This window comes from Sus scrofa, chromosome 12 (assembly GCF_054392235.1).
Source record: "Sus scrofa isolate SSC_HxYL_T2T_F1_AM1 chromosome 12, Sscrofa_HxYL_maternal_Yorkshire_Landrace_v2.0, whole genome shotgun sequence".
NCBI classification, from domain to species: domain Eukaryota; kingdom Metazoa; phylum Chordata; class Mammalia; order Artiodactyla; family Suidae; genus Sus; species Sus scrofa.
Genome location: NC_139394.1, coordinates 16715152 through 16727412, shown reverse-complemented (window position 1 = coordinate 16727412; position 12261 = coordinate 16715152). Strand labels below are relative to the sequence as shown.

At 37.5% G+C, this 12261-nt stretch overlaps 1 protein-coding gene across 1 annotated transcript in view; it reads left to right on the top strand.

Annotated features, from left to right (window-relative positions):
* Positions 1–12261, top strand: part of EFCAB3 (EF-hand calcium binding domain 3) — a 371875-nt gene that overhangs the window by 18382 nt on the left and 341232 nt on the right. Inside the window, exons 4-6 of the mRNA XM_084984064.1 lie at positions 260–374; positions 2923–3044; positions 3808–3890. Of these exons, the coding sequence (XP_084840190.1) occupies positions 260–374; positions 2923–3044; positions 3808–3890 (320 nt within the window). The remainder of the gene's footprint in view (positions 1–259; positions 375–2922; positions 3045–3807; positions 3891–12261) is intronic.

Genomic DNA, 12261 nt, shown 5'->3' with positions numbered 1-12261 from the left:
AAATGCATATTAAAATCTTTACACAAGAAATAATATCATACTTGAATTTGCTTTAAAATAATAAGAGATGAGACTGTAAATGGAAGAAGATTGTCTATTATTGAAGCTAGGTGATGGGTCATTACTGAAGCATGGGAAGATCATATTATTCTGTCTACTTTTGTTGATATTTGAAAATTTCCATAAATAAAAGATGACAAGAAGAAAAGTCAAGAAAAAAGGCAATTCAAGAATTATTCCAATTTTCTGTGCAATTTAGGTATGAAACGTCAATGTTCCTATTTGAAGAAGAAAAGTCCTCTGATTTTTCAGGAGAAAGAAAAGTCAAGAAAAAGAGGAGTTTACAAGTACAATTGCATACTAAAAGAACTGAGGTAAATAAAGATCTCAGAATATTTTTCAAGTGTTGTCCTTAGTCCTCAGATATTCCACTCCATTTTAGTCCAGGCATTGGAATGCCACATTTTAAATATTTCTTCTTCTTCCTCTTCTTTCTCCTCCTCCTCCTCCTCCTTCCTTTCCTCCTTTTCCTCCCTCCTCCCTCTTAAAAAACAAAAAACAAAAACAAAAACGGAACATGGAACCCTTTCAGAAGAACGTGAACTATTTCCTTCTTTCTTCCTCAGATCAGTATTTTTATTATTATGCTCTCTGTTAACATTTCTGCTGTTGTAACAACTTTAGACGTTCCTGGGCTTTTGGCAGATAACTTCAATCTTGGCCCCCATCTTGCTCTTCATTTGGCTTTCTCCCCTTGTCTATATCTCAAGTTTCCCTCTACTTTTCTCTTATAGTCACATACTTGGACGTCTCATCTTGAGATCTTTAACTGTGAAGTCGATTTCTCCAAATAAGATCACATTCACATGTTCCAGGGATTAGGATGTGGACATCTCTTTTTGCTGGTTTATGTAACATACTATATTGACTATATGATATTTTAGGTATATAGTCCTTTGTTGGTGTGCTTCCAGAATCTGAGAATACATATCTTTCTTCAATTCTGGAACATTCTAATTCATTATATTTAATTTATTTATTTATTAAATTATTTTTAAATTTTTTCCATTATAGTTGGCTTACTGTGTTCTTTCAATTTTCCACTGTACAGCAAAGTGACCCAGTCACATATACATACATACATTCTTTTTCTCACATTATCCTCCATCATGCTCCATTACAAGTGACTAGATATAGTTCCCAGTGCAGGATCTCATTGCTTATCCATTCCAAATGCAATAGTTTGCATCTATTAACCACAGATTCCCAGTCCATCCCACTCCCTCCTTCTCCCCCTTGGCAACCACAAGTTGGCAACCAAGTCTGTTCCTCCAAGCCATTATCTTTTAGAGCATCTCCTCTTTCTCAATCTCTTTATTCTGTCCTGGATCTTCTATTAGATATATTTTAGAACTTATCATTCTGTTCTCTATACTCTTTAACATTGCTTCATATTTTTCATTTTTCTCTTTATTTGTTCTGTGTAGTTTCTCCCATCTACTTTCTAGTTTACTTTTTCTTTCTCTAGCTGAATCTAATCTCCAGTTTAACCTGTCTATTGACATTGTTTTTGGTCTTTTTTCTTTTTTTTTTTAGAGCGGCACCTGTGGCATCTGGAGGTTCCCAGAACAGGGGTTAAATTGGAGCTGTAGCCGCTAGCCTATGCGCCACAGCCATAGCAATGCAGGATCCAAGCCATGTCTGTAACCTACACCACAGCTCATGGCAAGGCCGCATCTTTAACCCACTGAGTGAAGCCAGGGATCAAACCTGCATCCTCATGGTTACTAGTCAGATTCATTAATCTCTGAACCATGATGGGAACTCCTCTACTGACATTTTAATTTCAGTGTTTATTTTACTTCTAGAAGTTTTATTTAGTTGTTCTTAAAATCTGCCTTATATCATGCTCATGTCCTATTGTTTTGGGATTGATATCTAATTAATATATGAAGTTCTTTGGATGTCTAAATCTTCTGTTTGTTGTTTTGCCTAATTCTCACTTAACTCATATTAACTTATGTCTTTGGGTGCATTATCCTTTTTATTCATTCTTTCATATACGGTTGATCTAAATATGTAAGAATCTCATGAGGAGTTTGAATTAAGAGAGTCCTTTTCTGAGAGGATTTGAAATCACTTTTTCCATGCACTTCAGAGGTCTTACAAATATGGGGTAACTTTTTTTTTTTTTTGTCTTTTTAGAGCCACACCAGTGGCATATATATGGAGGTTTCCAGGCTGGGGGTCCACTCCGAGCTGTAGCCGCCGGCCTACACCACAGCCACAGCAACGTGGGATCCAAGCCACATCTGTGACTTACACCACAGGTCATGGCAATGCTGGATCCTTAACCCACTGAGCAAGGCCAGGGATTGAACCCGCAACCTCATGGTTCTCAGTCGGATTTGTTAACCACTGAGCCACGATGGGAACTCCTACCTGCTAGTTTTGAATCATGCTTATACATGCAACATTAATTTTTAAATCAATGTTTATGACAATTTTCTCAATCATAAGAATAATTTAAAACAAAATTCCCTATATTATTTAAATGACTATATTGATTCTTCCCATTCTTTTGCTTGTATAGTCAAAATCTGTGTATGTACCTTAGAATTTGGTAGTCTTGTCTTCACAATACCGTAGATTAGCCCTCCTTTGTAAAATACGTTACTATAAATTGACATAATATTAATTAGGAGGTGATTATTTGCATAGTTAAGAAAAATGTAACTTTGCAAAAGAATATGGTATAGTTTATTTAAAATTTTAGTATATATAAACTGTAATTTAATTACAAAAAAGCAGTTTTACATTAGAAGATTAACTAAGTGAGGAGCCTTTTAAAGTGCTTACTGTCCAAGAATGCTGGTTTACCAGTGTGATCTCAGGCAAGGATATTCTTGCATTTGGTTCTAGATTCCTTCTTTGTCTGTGAAGGAGAAGATGACTAGGAAAGAAAACTCTTCATGCAAGTTGCCGAGTCAGTATGATGTTCACAAGACTTTATCACATCTTGGTACATCTTCCTCAATTATTCGGTATCTAAATCATTGTATTCTCTTCCTTAAATGTTGGATTCAGTTTTGGGATTTTTTTCCTTCAAGATTCAAATATCCCTTCACAGAAATTATGCCCAATAGTTTGTGCTAAGAGTCTCTGCCCTTAGAATGATGCAGAACTAAGAGCACTGTGTGTGGAATTGAGAGACTCAGAGTTGAGTCCTGATTGACCTCACATGCTGGCTTAGGCTCCTGTGCAATCCACTTTGTATTTCTGGACCTCAGTTTCCATATCTGTACAAGAATCTTGTGCTAGATGGACTCTTAAAGTTTCTTCTAACACTAACATTCTATGATTTCAGTTATTTTCAAATTATGGAATCAGATCAATCATCTTTTTAGGATGCTTTTATTAACAGGTTGTGGGATCTGAGATTCTTTGGCTGTTTAAATATATTCTTATTTGTCAATAACTTTTTGTAAAATTTGCTTTGAGTTTGAGTGGGAAAAATTGGACCACAGCCAAAGGATGGTGGGTCATGGGAAGTACTTACTGACTGGGGTAAATCTGCTCCATAGAGAAATACCTAAAAGAAACAAGGTGGGAATTCTAGAGTAAGACTATGTAATTTATTATCACTTGGACAGTTTTTTAAGAAAGGTTCTTATGGAGTGTAACAGTCTGGAAAATGTCAGGCTAAATTTTAATGGCCAAATATTATATATGTCAAAGTGACATAAGCATTTTGTGGATTTTTTGGTTTTGTTTCCCTACTTTCTAATGTGGCCATTTCTTTAACAGGAAAAATGAAACGCTTTCTAACCTCTACCAGACATTATATGAAGAAATACCTCAAGGACACTTTGGCTCACAAGAATTAAGTGGTAATAAAAGGTTCCAGAATTTCTTGAATTAATTTCCTGATTGTGTGCTTTTTTAGAAATTGCTTCAGTAGTTAGTGTTTCTTTATTCCTAATGGCTTATGATATCAGCTAACATTACATGACATGGCAAATCTGCAAGCTGTGAATAAGCATAAATAGTTTAACTTGTAAATATCTTTTGTTGAATTGGTAAGATAGGCAAAATATATATGCTTCTTCAGTTTTTTTTTTTCTGGGGGGGCAGTCATTGATGAATAAATTAGTAAGCACTGATTTTCTGGAATTCAGTCTTTGGCACCCTTTCTTTCTCTCTTTTTTTTTTGCCAAGTGCAGCAGCTTGATGTGAGATCTCAGTTCCCAGACTAGGGATTAAAACTGGACCACAGTGGTGAAAGTGCTGGGTCCTAACCACTAGACCACCAGGGAACTCCCATAGGACTTGGTACCTTAGCATTAAGCCTCATTGTACCCTTCACTTCTTGGTGCTGAGCTCTCCCAGATATTAGGCCTCTCCTATATATGTATTTGTTTTTATGGAATTATGTGGCATATTTTTCCTCTATACCTTAATTCTGGTGATTTCATTAGGCATCTTCTCCCCTCCCTCATTTTATTGAGACGTAATTGACATATTGCACTGTATAAGTTTAAGGTATATAGTATAATGACTTAATATTTATTGTGAAGTGATTACCATAATAAGTTTAGAATATCCATTCTCTAATATAGATACAGAAAACATTTTTTCCTTGTGATGAGAACTCTTGGGATAGACTCTCTCAACAACTTTAATGTATACCATACCTATTTTAGATTCCACATATAAGCGATATCATGTATATGGTCCTATCTACAAAAAGGAAACAGATCAAGGACATGGAGAGTAGACTTGTGGTTGCTGGGCGGTGGGGGTGGGAGGGTGGATAAATGGGGAGTTTGGGGTTGATAGATGCAAAGTATTACATTTAGAATGGATAAGCAGTGGGGTCCTACTGTACAGCACAGAGAACTATGTCCAGTCTCTTGGATTAGAACGTAGTGGGTTAGAACATGTTGGGTTAGAACATGGAAGATAGTATGAAAGAAAAAGAATGTGTATGTACGTTAACTGGGTCACTTGCTGTATAGCAGACATTGAAGAAATGTTGTAAATCAACCGTACTTTAATAAAAAATTAAAAAAATAAAGTATACTATACATAAGTGTTAACTATAGTCATCATATAGTGCATTACATCTACAGTATGTATTTATTTATTTATTAACTGGAAGTTTGTACCTTTTGACTACCTCCATCCAATTTGCCCACTTCCTTCTCCCCACCTCTGATAGCTACAAATCTGCTCTCTGTTTTTATGACGTGTTTTTTTGTTTGTTTTTTGTTTTTGGTTTTTTAGGGCTGCACCTGTAGCATATGGAGGTTCCCAGGCTAGGGGTAGACTTGGAGCTGCAGCCGCCAGTCTACACCACAGCCACAGCAACTCTGGATCTGAGCTTCGTCTGTGCCCTATACCACAGCTCACGGCAATGCCAGATCCTTAACCCACTGAGTGAGGCCAGGGATCGAACCCACATCCTTATGGATACTAGTACGGTTTGTTTCCTCTGTACTACAATGAGACCTCCCCAAGATTTTTTTTTTAAGAGTCCACATGTAAGTGAGATCATACAGTATTTGTCTTTCTATGACTTAATTCACTAGCATAAAGGTCCACCCATGTTTTCACAAATGACAAGATTTTTTTTATTGCTTATATTCTATAGTATGTAAGTATGCACATTACTTTTTCTTTATGTGGTCATCCTTAGATGGTCACTTAGGTTATTTCCATGTCTTGGCTATTGTAAATAATGCTTCTTTGAATAGGAGGGTGCAGATATCTCCTTGACACAGTGTTTTGGTTGCTTTCAGATTTATACCCAGAAGTGGGAATTGCTGGGTCATATGGTAGTTCTCTTTTTCATTTTTTTGAGGAACCTCTTTGTACTGTTTTCTATAGTGACTGCACCAATTTACATTCCCACAGCTGTGTGCAAGTGTTCCCTTTTCTCCACATTCTTGCCAAAAACTTGTTTTCTCTTTTCTTCTTTTTAATTTTAGGGCTGCACCTGTGCTAGGGGTTGAATTGAAGCTGTAGCTACTGGCCTACACCACAGCCACAGCAACGTGAGATCCGTGAAATCTGAGCTGCATCTGCAACCTACATCACAGCTCACAGCAATGCTGGATCCTTAACCCACTGAGCGAGGCCAGGGATTGAACCAGCATCCTCATAGATGCTAGATTCATTTCCTCTGAGCCACGATGGGAACTCTCTCTTGTCTTCTTGATGATAGCCATTCTAAGGTGTGAGGTGATACTTCATTGCGGTTTTGATTTGCATTTTCCTAATCATGAGTGACATCGAGCACCTTTTCATGTATCTGTTGATTATTTATGTATTTCCTTTGGAAACATGTCTTTAGGTCCTTTGCCCACTTTTTTTTTTTTTTTTTTTTTTTTTTGTCTTTTTGCTATTTCTAGAGCCACTTCTGTGGCATATGGAGGTTCCCAGGCTAGGGGTCGAATCGGAGCTGTAGCCACTGGCCTACGCCAGAGCCACAGCAACGCGGGATCCGAGCTGTGTCTGCGACCTACACCACAGCTCACGGCAACGCCGGAACCTTGACCCACTGAGCAAGGGCAGGGACCGAACCCGCAACCTCATGGTTCCTAGTCAGATTCGTTAACCACTGCGCCACTACAGGAACTCCCCTTTGCCCACTTTTTAATTGAGTTATTTGCTTTTTGCTATTGAGTTGTATGAGTTCTTTACATATTTTAAATATTAACCCCTTCTGAGATTTATGATTTGAAAATATTTTTTCTCATTCCGTAGTTTTTCTTTTCATTTTGTTGATTGCTGCTCTTGCTCTGTAGAAACATTTTAGTTTGATGTAGTTCTGTTTAGTTTTTATTTTGTTGGCTTATACTTTAAATGTCATATCCAAAAAATAATTGTCAATACCCATGTCAAGGAGCTTTTTTCCTTTTTTTTTTTCCCCTAGGAGTTTTATATTTTCTGGTCTTACATTTAAGGTTTTAATCCTTTTTGAGTTAGTGTTTGTGAGTTGTGAAGATAGGGATCTAATTTCATTCTTGGGTTCGTTTCTGATCTCTCAATTCTATTCCACTGGTTCGTTTCTGATCTCTCAATTCTATTCCACTGGTCTGTATGTGTGTTGTTATTGCCAGCGCCATGCTGTTTGTTATATAGTTTTAAATCGAGAAATGCAATGCTTCTAGCTTTGTTGTTCTTTCTTAGGATTGCTTTGGCTATTTGGACTCCTTTGTGGTTCCATGTGGATTTTAGAATTTTTTTTTTCTATTTCTCCAAAAAATGTCATTAGAATCTTCATAGGGATTGCATTGAATCTATAGATGGTTTTGGGTAGTGTGAACATTTTAACAATACTAATTCCTCTAATCTATGGACATGGGATACCATGTGTCTTCTTTGATTATTTTAATCCATATTTTGTAGTTTTCAGTGTGGAGGTCTTTCACCTCCTTGGTTGAAAGGTATATTATTATTTTGATGCTATTGTAAGAGGGATCACTTTCTTTCTTTCTTTCTTTCTTTCTTCCTTTCTTTCTTTCTTTCTTTCTTTCTTTCTTTCTTTCTTTCTTTCTTTCTTTCTTTTTATTTTCCCACTGTACAGCAAGGGGGTCAGGTTATCCTTATATGTATACATTACAATTACATCTTTATTTTTCAGATAATTTGTCACATTATATAGAAACATTACTGACTTTCATATGCTAATTTTGTATCTTGATACTTTATGGAATTCATTGTTATATCTAACAGCTTTTTTGATGGAGTCTTTAGAATTTTCTATATATAAAATCATATCATCTGCAAAAAGACAATTTTAATTCTTTTTTTTTTCTAATTCTGGTGACTGTGAAGGACAGCTTTTCTGGATATAGAATTCTTTTTTTTTTTTTTTTTTTTATTTGGTCTTTTTGTCTTTTCTAGGGCTGCTTCCCGTGGCATATGGAGGTTCCCAGGCTAGGGGTCTAATTGGTACTGTAGCCACCGGCCTACACCAGAGCCACAGCAATGCGAGATCTGAGCCAAGTCTGCGGCCCAGCTCATGGCAATGCCAGATCTTTAACCCACTGAGCGAGACCAGGGATTGAACCCACAACCTCATGGTTCCTAGTCGGATTCGTTAACCACTGCGCCATGATGGGAACTCCTGAATATAGAATTCTTGCTTGATAATTTTTTCCCTTTTAATATTTTGAATATATCATCACAGTCCTTCTTGGTCTAGAAAGTGTCTGTTGAAAAATATGCCTGTGGTTTTATGGATTTCTTTTGTCACTTTTCTCTTGCTGCTGCTGGTGTAGCCAAAGGAAAAAAAATCAAAGACAAAGAAAGAATTTTGAAAGCATATGGAAGTTCCTGGGCCAGGGATTGAACCCATGACACAGCAGTAACCAGAGCCACAGCAGTGACAATGCCAGATCCTTGACCCACTAGGCCACCAGGGGACTCTGGTCTTTGACTTCTGACAAATTAATTATAAACTGTCTTGCATACCCTTACTTGGGTTCAACCTATTTTGAGATCCTTTAGGCTTTATGGACCTGAATGTCTTCCCAGGTTTGGGATGTTTTCAGTTATTATTGCTTTAAATATACTTCCTTTTTTTAACATTTAAAAAAGTTTAAAGTTTAAATTATAGTTGATTCACAATGTTGTGCCAATTTCTGCTATACAGCAAAGTGACCCAGTCATACATATGTACACTCTTTTTCTTATCTTCCATCATGGTCTATCCCAAGAGATTGGGTATAGTTCTCTGTGCTATACTATAAGACCTCATTGCCTATCCATTCTAAATGTAATAGTTTGCATTTACTAACCCCAAATTCACAGTCCATCTTACTCCCTTCCCTCTCCCACTTGGCAACCACAGGTCTATTCTCTATGTCTATGAGTCTGTTTCTATTTTGTAGATAGGTTAATTTGTGCCATCTTTTAGATACCACATATAAGTGTGATCATATAGTATTTCTTTTTCTTTCTGACTTAGTGTGAGAGTCTCTAGTTCCATCTGTGTTGCTGCAAATGGCATTATTTATTTTTGTATTTTATATATACAAAACTACATTGAATATATGTACCACATCTTCTTAATCCATTCATCTGTCATTGGACATTTAGATTGTTTCCATGTCTTAGCTATTGTGAATATGCTGCAGTGAACATAAGGGAGCATGTATCTTTTTGAATTATAGTTTTGTTTGGATATATGCCTAGGAGTGGGATTGCTGGATCATACGGTAGTTCTATATTTAGTTGTCTGAGGAACCCCCATACAGTTTTACATAGTGGTTGTACCAATTTACATTCCCAACAACAGTATAGGAGGGTTCCCTTTCTACACACCGTCTCCAGCATTTGTTATTTGTGGACTTATTAATGATGGCCATTTTAACTGGTGTCAGGCTGTACCTCATTGTAGCTTTGATTTGCATTTCTCTAATAATTAGTGATGTTGAGCACTTTTTTCACATGCCAACTGGGCTTTAAATATACTTTCTATCCCTTTCTCTTTTTTCTTCTCTTTCTGGAATCCCCATAATGTAGATATTGTTTCTTTTGATTGTTTCCTATACATCCTATTGGATGTCTTTACTCTTTTCCTTTTTTTTTTTTTTCATCCTCTGATTGGATAATTTTAAATGTCCTTTCTTTTAGGTCATAGATTCTTTCTTCTGCATGATTTAGTCTGTTTTTGGAGCTCTCTACTGGATTTTCCAGTTAGTCATTGTATTTTTCAGTTCTAGGATTTCTGAGGTTTAAAATTTTTTTTTTTAATGTTTTCTCTTTCTTTGTCGAACTTCTCATTTCGTTCATGCATTATTTTCCTATTTTTTTGGTCTTTTTTGTCTTTTTAGGGCTGCACCTGTGGTACATGGAGGTTCCCAGGCTAGGGGTCCAATCAGAGCCTATGCCAGAGCCACAGCAATGCCAGATCTGAGCCATGTCTGCGACCTACACCATAGCTCACGGCAACGCCAGATTCTTAGCCCACTGAGTGAAGCCAGGGATCAAATCCGCAACCTCATGGTTCCTAGTTGGATTCATTTCTGCTGTGCCAAGACGGGAACTCCATTTTCCTAATTTTGTTTAGTGTTTATGTGCTCTTGCAGTTCACTAAATTTTAAGAGGATTATTCTGAATTATTTGTCTACCAGTTCATAGATCTCCATTTCTTTAGGGTCAGTCATTGAAACTTAATATTAATTTCCTTTGGTGGTGTCATGTTTACCTCATTTTTTATTATCCTTGATTCATTATGTTGGCATCTGTGCTTTTGAGTAAGTTATCTCCTTTTCCAGACTTTACTGGTTTGCTTTGGTAGAGGTAGTTCTTGACCAGTTAGCTTAGTTTCTGTTTCTGAGTATGTTAACTGGAAATACCTTTGGAAGGGTGGGTTTTGCTATCAGGACCTATTTTGGGGCTAGGCCACTGCCCATGCTCTTATATTGGGGAGGAGGTGTCATTGGTTGAGAACAGTTGGAAAGGGCTGCTGGTTTTCTTTTCTGTCTAAGTGAGGCTGTAGATTAAGTTTAGAAGCAGCTTGGGTACTCTGGTGAGGCTTCCTAGACAGTCAGGACTGGGTACTATACTCAGCAGTCAGAGGGGCTGTGAATTAACTTTCTGGCTTTGCAAGGTGACAGAACAGGTCCCAAGGCCTCTACTGATCATTGTTTGGGGATCTGAATCAGGCTAGATGGTGTATTGAGTTTCATGGCTCTAGTTTTGCTCTGCAGACAGGTGAACCCTGAGCTGTGCTGTCTATTCAAATGCCACTGTAAGGAGGGTTATAGGATGGGCTATGCAGCTTCTTATGTGCTCTGGTTAGGTCCCCTGGTTGAGTGGGCTGAAGGCTGTGTTTCACAGTGGACCGGACCATGAATTAGTTTCCTTGGCTGGGCAGGGCTACATACAGGCCCTAATGCTGGCAAGGGTTGTTGGGAGATCAAATTACGTTGAACTATGCACCACATTCACTGGCTAGATGATTATCCATTCTGATTCTGCAGACAGATAGGGCCTGACCCAAGCTGCATCTGCAACCTATACCACAGATCACGGCAACGCTGGATCCTTAATCCACTGAGTGAGGCCAGGGATTGAACCCACAACCTCATTGTTCCTAGTCGGATTTGTTAACCACTGAGCCATAACGGGAACTCCCAAGCTGCATACTTTTAAAAACTGATTATTTTACCTCTATTTCTCTCTCCAACATTGATAGCCACAGTTTGAACATTGCCATGTTGAAATCTCAGATTTTAATGTCCTGTTCTCTGACAGTCTTTAATACTTCCAGTTCTTTTTATTTATAACAATTTTATTTCACTGACCTCTTCATTTGGTGCCACTGTGAATATATGATTTCCATTAGCATCAGTTGGCATTCTGTTTGTGTTTTGATCAGATCCTTCTTTTTGTGCCTATTTTAAACCGTCATTACTCGCCTCAAATCCTCAATCCTGTCACCTAGTCCTTCAGCTCTTAAGGGATAACATTGCTTTTTCATAGAGACTTAATAAAAGCTGTTTGGCAGAATCTTCCTCAATTACACCATCCATAGACTTCCCTATTGTCTCATTGGAAAACATCCCCTTTCACAAGACTTAATTCCTTCACTTCTCTTTTTCAATTTGATTTTTTTCCTCTTCCCCAGGACCTCTGCTTTGTCGACTTAATACTCTTTCAGAGAAGCTTCTTGAAAGAGCTTTTTTCATTAATTACTGTATATACTTCCTACTTCACTGAAATCTGGTTTCAACCTCCAGTACTCTAATAAAACTCCTATTATCAAAGTCATTATTATCCATTTTTTATTCTTTCTCTGGTATTTATCATTGTCATCTATGGCTCCTTTTTTGGAAACAAGGTGAATTAAACCCAATTTAGTTCAACATACATTTTCTGAGAATCTATTCTGAATAAGATGCTGGAACTTGAAGAATGAAAAATATTGCCTCTATGAGCTACGAGTTTAGTGAGGGAGAGTAATCTGCAAGCAATCAGAATACCAAGAGCTTTGATTAAGATACACACAAAGTGATAAGGGAACACAAGAAAGGTTTAACATTCCCAGGGGAAGTTGTGGAAATCTTGGCTTATGTGAGCCTTTCATGAGTTTTCTTTATTTTTATTTTTTTTTTGTCTCTTTGCTATTTCTTGGGCCGCTCCCGCGGCATATGGAGGTTCCCAGGCTAGGGTCGAATCGGAGCTGTAGCCACCAGCCTACGCCAGAGCCACAGCAACGCGGGATCCGAGCCAAGCCGCGTCTGC